Source organism: Mandrillus leucophaeus, unplaced genomic scaffold, assembly GCF_000951045.1.
Source record: "Mandrillus leucophaeus isolate KB7577 unplaced genomic scaffold, Mleu.le_1.0 Scaffold355, whole genome shotgun sequence".
Classification (NCBI taxonomy): Eukaryota; Metazoa; Chordata; class Mammalia; order Primates; family Cercopithecidae; genus Mandrillus; species Mandrillus leucophaeus.
In genome coordinates, this window is record NW_012103754.1 from 1,445,014 (window position 1) to 1,459,414 (window position 14,401).

At 50.2% G+C, this 14,401-nt stretch overlaps 1 protein-coding gene across 1 annotated transcript in view; it reads right to left on the bottom strand.

Annotated features, from left to right (window-relative positions):
• The window catches only part of SNTG2 (syntrophin, gamma 2), a 269,966-nt gene that overhangs the window by 120,558 nt on the left and 135,007 nt on the right, over positions 1–14,401 (bottom strand). The window contains exon 10 of the mRNA XM_011989536.1: positions 1,875–2,004. Coding sequence (XP_011844926.1) covers positions 1,875–2,004 — 130 coding nt within the window. The remainder of the gene's footprint in view (positions 1–1,874; positions 2,005–14,401) is intronic.

Genomic DNA, 14,401 nt, shown 5'->3' on the forward strand with positions numbered 1-14,401 from the left:
CACACACACAGCCACACAGCCCACAGCCACACAGCCACACAGCCCACAGCCACACAGCCACACACACAGCCACACAGCCCACAGCCACACAGTCCACAGCCACACAGCCACACAGCCCACAGCCACACACACAGCCACACAGCCCACAGCCACACAGTCACACAGCCCACAGTCACACAGCCACATACACAGCCACACAGCCCACAGTCACACAGCCACATACACAGCCACACAGCCCACAGCCACATAGCCACACAGCCACACAGCCCACAGTCACACAGCCACACAGCCCACAGTCACACAGCCACACAGCCCACAGTCACACAGCCACACAGCCCACAGCCACACAGCCCACAGCCACACAGCCACACACACAGCCACACAGCCACACACACAGCCCACAGCCACACAGCCACACAGCCCACAGTCACACAGCCCACAGCCACACAGCCACACAGCCCACAGCCACACAGCCACACAGCCACACAGCCCACAGCCACACAGCCACACAGCCCACAGTCACACAGCCCACAGCCCACAGCCACACAGCCCACAGCCACACACACAGCCACACAGCCCACAGTCACACAGCCCACAGCCACACAGCCCACAGCCACACAGCCGCAAGGTGGCTCGGAGTCCACATTTCCATTCTGAAGTGTTGGGGTGTCTGACTTCTCTGCCCTGCTTATGAGGGGTGATGTGTGAAATGACACAGAACTGAAGGGCGCTCCTTGTCACAAGCATTTCTGCAAATATGAGTCAAGCACCATCCTTTCTTCCCTTTCTATTTGTTCAGATAACTTTGGAATTTAAAGTGTCGCGTCTGAAAATTACGATGTTAGGAAGGTCCTGGTACTTCCTTCTATGGTTGCAGAAAGGAAGCCCCTGAGGTCTTTACAGGAGAAATCTCACACATTACTGCTTTCCCCAGTGACAGGTTAACTTCTGTTTAGCAGCCACAGGAAGCAGCAAGGTTGCAAAGGAGATGTGGGGTGCTGGGCAGGGAAAGGCAGGGCAGGGGCAGGGCGGGTGCCTCTGCAGGGCTGCAGGGTGGGCCGTGCCTGGCCGGTCTGCAAGCTGGACCCAGTCTCTGCAGCCTCCAGGCTACGCCGGAACAGAGCAGGGATCGAAGTGCAATTACAAGGCAAGTCAGCTGGGAGGGAGCAAGGACAGTAAGGTCAGTCCAGGGCCCCCTCCAGGCAGGGCCAGTCCTGCCACAGTTTCCAGGCCTGTGGCCACGGCTCCATGTCCGTATCCAGACACCCACCACTCCAGGCAACTCCCACATCATCGAGTCTTTGCTCCCACCCCATCTCTTTTCATTTATCTTTAAAATGTCCTGCTGACTTTTATTATCAAACACATCACTGAAAGATACAATGTTTTTTCTTTTCTGGGGGACTGCAGCACAAATTTGAGAAGTAATGTTTTTGCTCAATTACGCCTTTTTCTAAATCTTCATAACGTTTGGGGGAATTATACTTTTAACCCAATTGGGTTTCCCCAACTCAAAATGTCACATTGTATCAATGCATTTGGGTAAAATATAAAATTATGATGCATAACTATTTCTGTAAATGTATGTGGAGAGAAAGAGAGAGGAAGGGAGGGAGAGAGACAGAGGCAGACAGAGGGGAGGAGGAAGATAAAACCAGGTGGGAAATTCCCAGCTGTCAGGCGTAGTCACACTCTTTGATTTGGAAACATTCTGATGGCTTGATTTTTAATGGTTATAGTCAGAGATTTGACACATTGAAACAAGTACATGATTTTGTTTAGGGTTAATCATCAATCATCAAAAATCTGATGTCTCAATTATTTTTCATGCACAAATGAGCATCAGCAGAGACTCAGAAACAACGCGTGCTCACGTTCTGAAGGGTCAGCTCCCTGATGTTGGCTGAGACCGCCCGCAGCCAGTCGGCGCCATCCTGGGCCGTGTAAAACCGGAGGACCCCAGAGCTGACTCCGTCCAGGGCGAGCACCTCGAACGCGTTCCACCTGGAGGAGGGGAGAGAGCTGTCCAGGAGGCCCCGCAGCGAGGGGCGCAGGCCTGCCTCTGTGAGCTTCAAGGCTGATGCAGGGCTCTACCCTGGACCCAGGACACGGAGCAACTGCACCCCTTCCTCAGGCACCTCAGTACGGTCAGCAGGCTCGCTGAGACCAAGGCCAAACCCCGAATTCCCCTGGTAACAGGAGCTACTTCTAATTCGATGAAACATGAAAAGCAACTGTCAGGGGAAGAACAGTGCTCCGGAAATTTTGGAGTTATTGTCTGCAAGATTCTTACTCGTTATTCTTTCAAAGACCCTTTGGATGGAGCACTTAAAGCTCCTGATGGGGTGAGGCTGGAGCAGCCCAAGCACCCTCCGCACTCAGCATCCACCCTTCTCTAGGACCACGTGTGCGCTTCTGATTGACAGGGGAGCTTTGGGAGAAGCTGGGTCCCCTTCCATTGCTCCATGACACTCCACTTGCTGAGAACCCAATCATGGCCAAGTATTAACGATAACAAACCAACTGTCTCAAATTCAGTAGTTCATCCCTGTCATGCAACATCTTTTAAAAACATACTTTACATATACCTATTTGCAAAAGAGAAATGTCATGTACACTTTTGTAGACTTTTTCTTAAGAAAATAGTGCATATTGGCTGGGCGCAGTGGCTCACGACTATAATCATAGGACTTTGGAAGACTGAGGTGGGAGGATCCCTTGAGGTCAGGAGTTCGAGATCAGCCTGGCCAAGATGGTAAAATCCCATCTTTACCAAAAATACAAAAATTAGCCGGGCATGGTGGCACACACCTGTCGTCCCAGCTACTTGGGAGGCTGCGGCAGGAGAATCTCCTGAACCCGGGAGGCAGAGCTTGCAGTGAGCCGAGATCATGCCACTGCACCCCAGCATGGGCAACAGAGTGAGACCCTATCTCAAAAAAAGAAAGAAAAAGAAGAAAACAATGCATATTAATTTATATGACCCATAATACCTCCATGGTCTCAAGCCACTAACTGAAGATAAAATACAGAACAAAACAAACATATTTTGTTAAAAAAACAAGTCTTCACTAAGTTATGCTTTAATAATCTTTCAAATGTGAGTGTCATTGCTGCTTTCTTAGCCAGGGAGGGGTGTGTGGGAGAAAGGGTAGGAAACAGAGATGGTATAACACAGTTCTGCATATTTTTGAGCCAAACCTATCAGACCAGAGTTTGCTATTTTAAAAATCATTCTTTTTAAAAGCAGACATCCCTGTCTAGGGGACATTCTCATCCTAATTAGTGTTTCTTGAATCAGAATGTAAGGTTTATCTACTTGTAGCTGATATTCTGCCTGATGGCGATGAACAAGATACTCCTGACTTTGCAGGAGGACAGAGGTGAAGGTGGAGGTGACTGAGTGGAGCTGGAGAGGGGAAGAAGCCGGAGAAAGGAGGTCCCCTGCGTGGGGAGGGCAGGCAGCTCCGCCTCCACCTTCGCACAGCCCTTTCTGATCTCCTTTCCTGGTCTTCCTGGTGAGCACCCGTCCCTCAGAGTCCATCGCTTCCCATGGGGCCTTTGATCCTGGGTGTCTGCGATAACAAATTAATCTTTACACTTTAAAATGCTGGGAGACTATTTTAGGCACATCGTGTAATATTCCACATGAATTAGGTGCTTATTAAATATTGAGAGACTTATATCCATACTTTTGTCCAAGTATCCATTAATTCTTATTAAATAAGTGCTGACTAAAAATGGGCTCATCGCCATCATTTCTCGTTTGTTCACGTTAACCGGTGTGATATACACAAAGCAAGGCTGACCTTCATCTAGTGGTAAACAAACAGCTGGGTCAAGCAGATTACTGAGGACAACAGCCAAGTTCCCTGGCTCCCCACATGAAGAGGGCAGAGACTGCTATTTTTAGGCACATTTTACATTGAGCTACAGCACACACACACACACACACACACACACACAAAACTCACCAGTGAACACCTCCATAAACAGTCACGTATTCAATACTCTTGGCCAACCAACCCTCAGACCAAAAACAGACTTTAGAAGAATCTTCAAAAGTTCTCTGTGTCCCACCCTCCAATTATCCCCATCTCAGAGCTCTACGCTTTTATTCTTTCAGGAGAGCCTGTTTTTCTCCAAAGGCCTGAGGAGGAACAGGAGGTGGTGCCAGTGTGGGCCAGGGGCAGCTTTGCCTGGAGCTAGCTGGACTGGGGTGGGGCCTGCAGGGACCCCGGGGCAGCGTGGGGTAGGGGCGCCCCCCTCTCATGAATCAGGGACGCCTGGTGGAGCGTGTGAAGGACACTCGTGGTCACCGCTTGGCTCCAGCTCACATGTGCTAACAACAGTGTCTTCTCGGGGAGGTGGCATTTTTCCTGATTCTCAGGGTTGGTGACGTATGCACCAAATGCATGGAGGACAGAACACCGAGCGCTCTCAACAGGGTCAGTACTGTGGTCATCCCCGTAAAGTCAGTGGTGAGAAGGAATCTGAGTCCCGAGTCCTAACTCTGCCTTCGGATGTTTACACCGTCATTCATGTAGCGGGAATAAGATGTGAGGTAGAGACGGTGGGCCCAGGCTCCATGAAGGACCCTTTATCGATGCTGTGGTCTTGAGAAAGATCATCAGCTTTGCCCCCTGAGGCACTGAACACACGTAGGGCCCCAGAGGCTCATGGCCTCGCACGAGGGGCAGACGGCTGTGACCTGCAATGAAAAGGGAGGCGTCTGCACCCAGGCACGTTTATGCCGTAGCTACATGAGGCAGGCTGGACATCTCACTCTGAGCTGGGCTTTCCTTGTCCTTACAATGGGCTTCAAATGCCAACTCTACCATAAAATAGAAATACTGAGAGAAACAAATGGAATAACCTAAACAAAGTTATTTGTAAGCCCATGAGTACCACATAAGCATTATTAGTCTGTAATTTGTCAAAGAAAGCAATAAAAATTACATATCAAATGAACAGAAGCTGTGAAAGTTGTTGACAATAATGCTGATGGCAGATACTAACATGTTAACAAAACAGGGAAAGGAAGGTCACAGCTTGGCTTATCACTGGTTCACTGTTTGGTTTATTGTTATAGAAGCCGGGTAACTAGTGTAAGTTACACAATCTGCTTTCAGGCAAGTCTGGATGCGAGATCAGCAGCCGCTTCTTCCAGGGCATTTCTGGGCCTTTGCTTCCTCCGAGTTTCATAGTTTCCTCCAAGTTTTCTCCGTGGCTCACGGATGGAACCTGGCTTCTCTACCCACCTTGCAGTGGCCGCTCAGGCCTTTCAGGATGGTGTTCGTGTGGTCAAGGTCATTGTCAGAGCTGAAATTCACAGAGCATCTGCTCAGGAGCTAACATGCTCTTTGATGGCCATGCGTGAGATTGTAGGAAGCTGCCGTAAGAAAGCCACACCAAGCAAAGGCACAGTGCTTGGTGCCCTGGGGTTCCCCAAGAAGAAACCAAGTCAGTTCCGACACTCACCATCCTTGGGGAAGCCAGGAACTGACCGCGTTGACACTTTTGAAAAGTCTACCCTCCTCCCAGGGTTTCCTCATGCCCTTAGAGAATTTCTGAATTCCAAAGAGAAAACTGAAAATAGAGTTTTATGCTCTAGGAAGTGAATTGAATCACAGTTTTTGGCTAAGAGAAATAAATTTATTCCAATAAAGTTCAAAGCACACGTCTTCATGTATTAGGACATTACGGAACTGAAGTTACGTGCTCGGGTCTGCACCTCCCGTGGAGGACATCCAGTCTCTTTGGGCCGCTCTTCCTGCGCTCCTGACTGTGGGCTCGGTGCCAGCCTCAACCCCAACCCTGCGGCTCCTGCCGGGAAAAGCCCCAGAGCCCAGCTCTCATGCGTCCGGCCACACTGCCCGCCTTCGCTGTAGTCTTCAGGTCCACATCCAGAAAGGCCTCTGAATCCTGCCCAACCGCTGGGAATCTTCCTGTCACAAAACACACCTCAACAGATTGGACCCTTTTCCAAATCATCTGCTTCAGCGGAAACCAGTCATAGAGCATTATCAGTTATTATTAAAGCCCCGAACCGAGACCCCTGCTACGACTGCTACCAACGACCACTCTTCCAACCTCCTGCTCCACTTGTGCTGTGGGATTCCAGTAACTATAAAATTTGACCCTAAAAACTGAGAATTCTTAATTGCCTGTCAAAGCTTCAGTGTTGGAGAAAGGAAGTCAAAATGTGTAAATCATCTTTTTAACAAGCTGTCCGGTTTTTAAAGAATAAATATGTTGGACTTTACAAAATGTAACCAAGGACGCTTTCATCCATAAATGATGGCTGGTGGCCCTCATTACCACCACAGCCTGTCACTCCCCATCGACTCTGGCCACCACCTCCCTCTGTGCCTGCGGTAACAGGGAGGAAAGGTGTGCATCGCACACACACCTGTTTACTTAACTTTAAGCCTTCATGCTTTGGAAAATAAGGAGAGTGTGCATGTGTGTGTGTGTATTTTAGCTCATGACTGAAAATTATGAGTATTCATGAGACAAAAAGACAACGTGTATGTTTCAGAATTTGAAAAATCTGGAAATTTCATTCACATATTTTATTTGAAAACTGTCTCTGTAGTATATTATTTTTTAGTACAATTTAGAAAAATATATTTTTTCTACTTCCCTGTCATGCAGTGGCGTTTCTAAATATTCCGTATTAAATATTAATAAAGAGGGCTAATTTAAGTTCAGGAACATCTGAACTTAATGGAGTTACTTGTTCATTAAAAAGTCATTGTGGGCTGAGCGCGGTGGCTCACGCCTGTAATCCCAGCACTTTGAGAGGCCGAGGCAGAGGATCACCTGAGGTCAGGAGTTGGAGACCAGCCAGGCCAACGTGGTGAAACCCCATCTCTATTAAAAATACAAAAAAAAAAAAAAAAATAGCTGGGCGTTGTGGTGCATGCCTGTAATCCCAGCTACTTGGGAGACTGAGGCAGGAGAATCCCTTGAACCCAGGAGGCGGAGGTTGGAGTGAGCGGAGATCACATCATTGCACTCCGGCCTGGGCAATAAGACTCTGTCTCAGAGGGGGAAAAAAGTCATTGTTACCAGAAATTCAGGCCACAAATAAAGTGTTCACTCGAGACAAAGAAAAGGTCAATAGGTCCAAGAAAGAGAATTCCCCCGTGTGGTGTCTCACAGGGCACCTCCTCACCCTTCTCTGTCACTTCCCATTGCCTCGTGAGAACAGGGCTTGGGTCTTCTGAGCCCCTCACTTCCCCGGGCAGTGCTGCCCAAGCAGGAGAGGCAGGAGGCCCCATCCATGCAGGCCATGCCCAGGTCAGTGAGTGGGGCACTGGAGCGCAATGTCCAGCGACTCCCTGAAGGCCTCCCTGTGGATGGGAAGGACAGGAGGCGGCCTGCAGGGATGTCGCGCATGCCCATGCGTCTTGCTGTGGGGCCATCACAAGCCTGTGCGTTTGCTGCAGGCCTCAGCAGAGTGGGCGTCCTGCGCTTTGTTCTTTCCACCAGGGCCAGCACTAAGAGCCCTGGCACTCAGTAGGCACACATGAGTGTTTGCTTTGTGAGTAAATGTTTGAGAAGACCCAGCAGGATTCCAGCACCTGGCTTTGTCACGGGAAGGTGGTGTCTACACTCTCCTCTGCCTGCTGCCTCCCCTCTGCCTGCTGCCTGCTGGTAGGACTGACTCCACCCGATCTCAGCCACGTTGTGGGGGTCCCTCATCTGACAATGGGCTCACACCACTGGGCTGTGAGAAGGAAATGGAGGAGGGAGGTGAAGGGAGGAGCTCATGCCTGGCATATGCACATTTAGCGCGTCCTCATGATCACTTTCCTCTCCACCGGGGACCATCTGGAGCGAGGCACGGTGCTGCACTGAATGGCTTGTGCTTCTTTTCACACCCGCACTGCCGGGCATGTCACCTGATTGTAAGAACTGGTCGTATACGATAGTGGCAGCAGTAGCTGTAACAACAACGGAGAACTAAATAAAGGCCATCACTCATTACGAGCTGGCTTTACCCTCGCAGTGACCCTATGGAAGAGCCACTGTCATTTCAACTGCCCAGGGTGCAGGACGGAGGCGGGGGCTTGTGCCACAGGCTGGGCTGAATGGCTACTGAGTGTGGGGCCTGGGCCCAAGCTTGGGAACCTCTGGCCCCCACGCTGTCGACCAGGGCACTGTGCTATCCGTAAGGAGGGATCCGTGGACCCGGGCGCCGCGCTGCCCACAAGGTGGAATCGTTATCTGCGTTTACTCCAGGGAAGCTCAACCAGCATCCCGGGGCTCAGTGCTGCTTCTCGGTTATCTGAGATCCAACGAGACCAACTAATTGGCCTCGACCACCCAGGTGGGCACCCCCAGCAGCGGGCAGGACAGAGGGTGACCTGTGATCACAACGGGACTTCGCTTTTCATCCAGGTGAAGGCGTCACTCACAGAACTGTCCCCTAATCCTCTCAGCTTCAGCGTTGGCCTTTTCTTCTCTGTAAACTGCTCCTGAGTCCCGGCCCCCAGACATCCAAGTTTCCAGTGCCCGTCCCTCTGAGCCTGGCTGCCCTGCTGTCTGTTTATAAAACTGTGTCTGACACACCGGGCAGGTCATCCTAGCACTACAGCCTGCCTGAGTTTACTCACTCATCTTCATTTACTTTTTCCATTTCAGAGGATAAAACCTCATCATTAAACAGAACGCCTGTATCCTGGTAGCTCGCATGAACCCAGAGTGAAGATTATCTGGACTATCGAATGGAACACGGGTGGAGGCTGCACACCTGACAATGAATGGAGCAGCAGAAGCCGCGGCCGCGTGCTTTTATCCAACACCAAAGTCGGCTCCTGTCCCCTTAGGCCACAGCTTCCTAAAACCAGGTGGCTCAGGGCCCGGGACACAGCAGCAATTCCTGGGTAATGTGAGAAAATGCAGAGATTTGTTGATAAAAGGAAGCCCAGAGCAGGCCTCCAGGTGGGCAAGAGCCTGGGCGTGCAGGCATGGACCATGGGAGTGGAGGTGAGGGTCTCCCAGGGGCTGCACAGCTGGGCTGAAGCAGGCCTGGGTGAGAGAGAGGCGCTCCCCACACAGCAGGGACCCGCAGCCGGGGACTGGAAGGATCACGGCCAGAGCAGGCCTTGCAGTCCATGTTCTCTGATCCTAAGAGAACCATATTTTATAAATGTCAAGGCCACATTTTAAGCACACATGTGAACATGGGTAACTCAGTCCATGACCACGAGGACCCCCCATCATCTCTAAAGTGCAGACGTCAGTGGAGCTTCGTCCCACGCTGGGAGGTCACAGGGCTGAGTGTGCACAGGAATGACAGAAGCCCTAGCTCAGATGTGAGACACGGTACAGCACTCAGCCCACACAGCGCAGCACTCAGACCCCAGCCACGAGACGCAGAAATGCCTGGACGCTGCAGGCGCTGTGTGTCATCCCCTGCACGGGGCGGGAGGCTGCCAGTCTCTCAGGCTGTCTTCCTCGTTTTCAGAACGGAGATCGACCTGCCCAGCAGAGCGGTGTTTGGAGCCACAGAATGCAGCAAAGTGACCTCACTTAGACCCAGCAGAACTTTAAGAGCGGCACCAGTACGAGCAGAAGAATCACCAGAGAACTTGTTTATATTTTACACAAGTTTACTGTGAAATGAAATCATGTCTCAGAGGAATTAATTAATTCCACCAGATGGCAGACACAAGGCTGATTGCAACATGCCAGTGCCACCTTCCAGCCCAAACTTCAGTGGAGACCGAAGCTCAGCGTCCCCAGCTGTGGCTGCACAGACCCACACTCAAACAGGCCTGAGGAGCTGGCGTGGAAGCTGCAGGACTCCAGGGTGGATAAGGCAGGGAAACGGATTCGCACCTGAGCGGAGGCGCTCAAAGGCTGTCTGCCGTGACTCTCCTTCCCACACCACCGTGCTGCTGATTAGAGTCACACGGGCGGCTCCTCCGCCTCAGGAGAGAACACCCGCCTGCAGCAGCAGACGCTGGACACCAGCGAGGGGCCGACTGTCCTCCACCCATCCGTGGCCTCGGCACAGCAGCCATCAGCTGGACAGGCTGTTACTCCTGTGAGAATCCTTCCTACCTTGGAAAGTGCACACAGTAGGTGCTCAATTCCTGCTTGGAAATAAATGCATTTTTTTGTTTGCTTTTGTTCAAGAGCTATTTCATCATCACTAGAAGAGATTTTGTATGTTTTGTTTGGTTTTGTTGTTAAGGGCAAATGCAGAATTAACTTAGGAAAAAACAAAGAACCTCTTTCAGTGATGATAAAATAGCTCTTTATAAAAATGTACACACTGATTTAAAACACACAGTTGGGGGTGCTGAATGTACAAGGACACTTACACATTGCGCCCCTGTCTTCGGGCAGACAGGAGGCAGGACACCCGCTTTCCGTCCAGGGAAGAAACGCAGCTGCCTGTTACAGGTGCTGTAACATGTGTTAATGAGCTTGATTATGGGCTCGAATTCCTCATGTTTGAAAAAACAAACACATTTTAAAAGTTCACCTTACATAATGAGTGAAGTTACTGTGAAAAATTCAAAATACAATCAATTTGAAACAGAGATAGATTTATTGTCTATAAAAGTAGAACAGTCTAAAAGATTCTTAGAGGCTAAATTTACTGGGACTAAGTCCTAACCTGAGACTTCTACCTCTCAAAATTTAGTTTTCTATAACTATTTTGCATAAGAGAACTTGCGGTTTTGCCTGTAGCTGAGGAAAATGAACATAAGAAGCCAGCTCGGTCTCCACCTTTTGTGTCAGTTCAGTCTAAGAGCACCCTCTACACGCTGGGTCCCAGGTTTCTCTCGGTGTGAGCCTCGGTGTATCACAGGCTTCCGTGCCCAGGAGGTCACTGCTATGGCCTCGAAGCCCTCCACCTCCATCTAGCAGAGCTTTGGTCCCTGGGCCCCTGCGTGTCTTTCCACACTGATGGGGTGACTCCAGTGGAAACGCCGCCTGTGTTCCCAGTTGGTGCTGGGGACGGAGCGTGGCGCGGCCCCACCCACTGCTGCCTACGCTTCTGATTTAACCTCTGCGAAGCTGGGTGACTGGCAGAAAGGGCAGCGTGTACATGGAGAACATTCTGAGTGATCATCCCGTTTTTGAGAAGCACACATTGTGTTCAGCAGTCCTCCAGGTCCTCTTCCAGCGATCAACCTTCATTTTAACATCCAAATCCAACTTTCTAATGACATAGCCACTCAGGTTTCCTCTGAATTGACAATAACCTAATAGGCTCTCTCAAAGCCCGTGCAGTCAAAATCAATGGTTATAAACCAGTAGAGTTTGGTGTTGGTCAACAGAATGCCTTAGTTTCCAACTTTAATACACTTTTGAAAGTTAATCACATGTTCCATAGCAAGGTTTTTTTTTTTCTTCTTCTTTCCACTGTAGCAAGTGGTATTAAATGGTGGTCAAGAAATGTTTCCTGCAAAAAATCTGATCACCGAATACATGGCTGGTGTTAATGGGCCTCCGTGTGCCCACAAACAGTGCCCTGCCCAGGTGTGCTAACCGGCACGCACTGTGGGGCTGCACTCCTGAGCCAAAGACGAGAAAGACCTCGTGTCACTCAAGAGCGAGCAGGACAAACCGTCTCCAAGTGTCTGCACTTTTCCACTTCATTCGCATCCTTGGCAGTGAACGTCTCTGCAATGATTTCTTAGTCCAGACGGTGCTTACGTTCCACCCCAAAGCGCAGATGTGAGTGGAGCTTCGTCCCACACTGGGAGGTCACAGGACTGAGTGTGCACAGGAGTGACGGAAGCGCTGGCTCAGGGAGCCACTCGTCAATGTTTCCTGCCGACCGTAAGCAACGGACTTCATGGAAGCCCAAAAGCAGTAAAAGCCGACTCTCAAGAGAGCAGCCGACACAACGATGCACAATTCCCCACCCGTCTCCTCCTGTCTCTGCTTTTCTGCTGCTTATTTTACAACCGGTCAATGATGTGCAAAGAATTCTTAAGCTCCTTTCACAAAAGCACCCCGATTCTTTTCATACTCCGACATATGTCTTTAAAGTTAAATATTTAATACTTTTGGGAGAAATGAGGAAGGAAAATACATAGATTACTAACAATTGCATTTATATGGAGGATAAAAAGAACCAGCTGGCATTTATTCACACCTTGTAATAAACACTGTGTAAATACTTTATATGCTGCAGTGGTTTTAGCCCTCACAATCATCCTATGAAGAAAGTCCTGTGGTTATCATGTTAAAGATGATGAAATCGAGGCTGATGTAGATAAACCAATTTTCCCAAGGTGACTCGTAAGGCCAGAAGTGGTAAAGGCAGGGACACACACACACACAAGTGAGCTTTATAAGGAACTCAGTCTCCGATTCACAACCTCAGTTCTTAACTAACAAACAGCCTCTTTTGTACCTTAAAGCCACGTGAATGGCCGTGGCTTACACAGCTCAATGTTTTCCTGCCTAACACTGCATTTTTCCTATGTATTTGTTGAGGTGTTAAACACAACTGCACCTGCTGGAGGGGATCCGTGAACTCCAGGAACGTAACCATTCCTGCCACCTGAGTTATCACGGCTTCCATTCTTTTTCCTGGGATAGAAATGTTGCGTCTGAAATGAGCCGTGGAGCAAGGGGAGCTGCTCACTCGGAACACCCGGCCAAGGCTTGGAGACCGGACCCAGTCTAGGTAAACATAAAGATCTCTATGCCAGGAAACTCTTCAGCCAGGAGAATATTTTTGCTTTCCCAGATAAGGCTGAGTATGAGGTGAGGGGAATATGGAATGCGTTCTGCACATGCCACTGAGGGCTCCGTCTGTACCTCCTCCTCCCACGCTGGGCACGTGGCATCAGAGGGGCCCTGGAACACTCCAGGTGAGGGGTCTGGGAGGCAGAGCATAGGCAAGTTTGGTCTCTGAGGTAAGCACAGAGCAGGTAACAGGAGAGGAGAGGAGCAAAGGAGGTGAGAGGGGGATGAGGAGGCTGGGAAGCCAGGTCAAAGGTCAAGGGTCAGGTGGCATCCCCAGGACTGTGCTCCAGGCAGAGGCACAGATAGAAGAAAAACTGAAATTAAATCCAGTTTTTGAAGAGTGTGACTTCCATAGTAACGGAAAAGTTTGGCCTAATTCCTAAAAGTGGGGTATCCCTAGCAACTCCCATCCCCAAGTCTGGGTCAAATTCCCAGTGGATTGAATGTGGCTCCCCAAGTGTTCAGTGTTGAAATCCTAGCCCCCAAGGCCACCCATCTGTGGAACTGGGCTATGGCCTCCAGAGCTCGAGGGACACATGCCTGCTGCGTAAGGCCACCCACCTGTGTGCTGCGTAAGGCCACCCATCTGTGGAATTGGGCTACGGCCGCCCACACTGACTAAAATGAGGCCTTCAGAGCCAGGTTAGTGTGCTGAGGTCAGGGACACCCTGAAGATCTCGTGCCTCTAAAACCTTCTCCATCCACTCTGCCGGACACGCCTGGTTCCTCCTGCTTGGGGATTAATACGAATGATGCCACTGACAGTTCTCCCCTTTCAGCAGCAGGAAAACTCAGGGACTTCGGCTCATGTTTAGTTGTAATGGGGAGGGTGCTGGGAAATCGAGGTGAGGGGTTCATGGTAAAACGACTCTGGCCACAGCTGTGGTCGTGGGGCTAGGAGCACAGGCATCCCAGGAGGTGCCGAGGAACCGGACACAGTTGGCAGAGACAAAAGATCGGCGCCGGGGCGGCAGGCAGGGCAGGCAGACGCCCTCCGTCACCGCACTGCTTTCATCTGCACTGATTCAGCACCTCCAGCTTGAAAAGCCCTTCCCGTTCATTTTCATCACAGACCTGAGAGCCTATTAAATCTCCACACACAAAGGAAAGAAAAATCAAATTAATGTTTAAAGCGGACAACTTGTTATGAATTTATCCTGCTTAGATACGAAGAAAAGATCTTAACGTCCCCAAGCGGAGACTTCGCAGCATCTTTTCATAGACAGGGCACTAATCCCTTACAGTCAAAATGAAAATAAAACGGATAATCCTCGGAAATGAAAAGATACTCGACTGAGAGACTGCAGGGGGAGAAAAAGAGAGACAGAAAGACAGAGACAGGCAAAGACAGAGAAAGACAGAGACAGCGAGAAACAGAGACAGAGACAGAGAGAGACAGAGAGACAGAGAGAGACAGAGAGACAGAGACCAAGAGGGATAGACAGAGGTAGAGACAGAGACAGACAGAGACAGAGAGAGGGACGAAGAGAGGCAGAGACAAAAAGAGACAGAGACAGAGAGGGACAGAGGGAGGGGCAGAGAGACTGAGAGGGGCAGAGAGAGACAGAGAGAGGCACAGACAGAGACAGGCAGTGACAGAGAGACAGAGACAGGGAGAGACAGAGACAGGGAGAGACAGAGAGGGACCAGGAGAGGCAGAGAGAGAGACAGA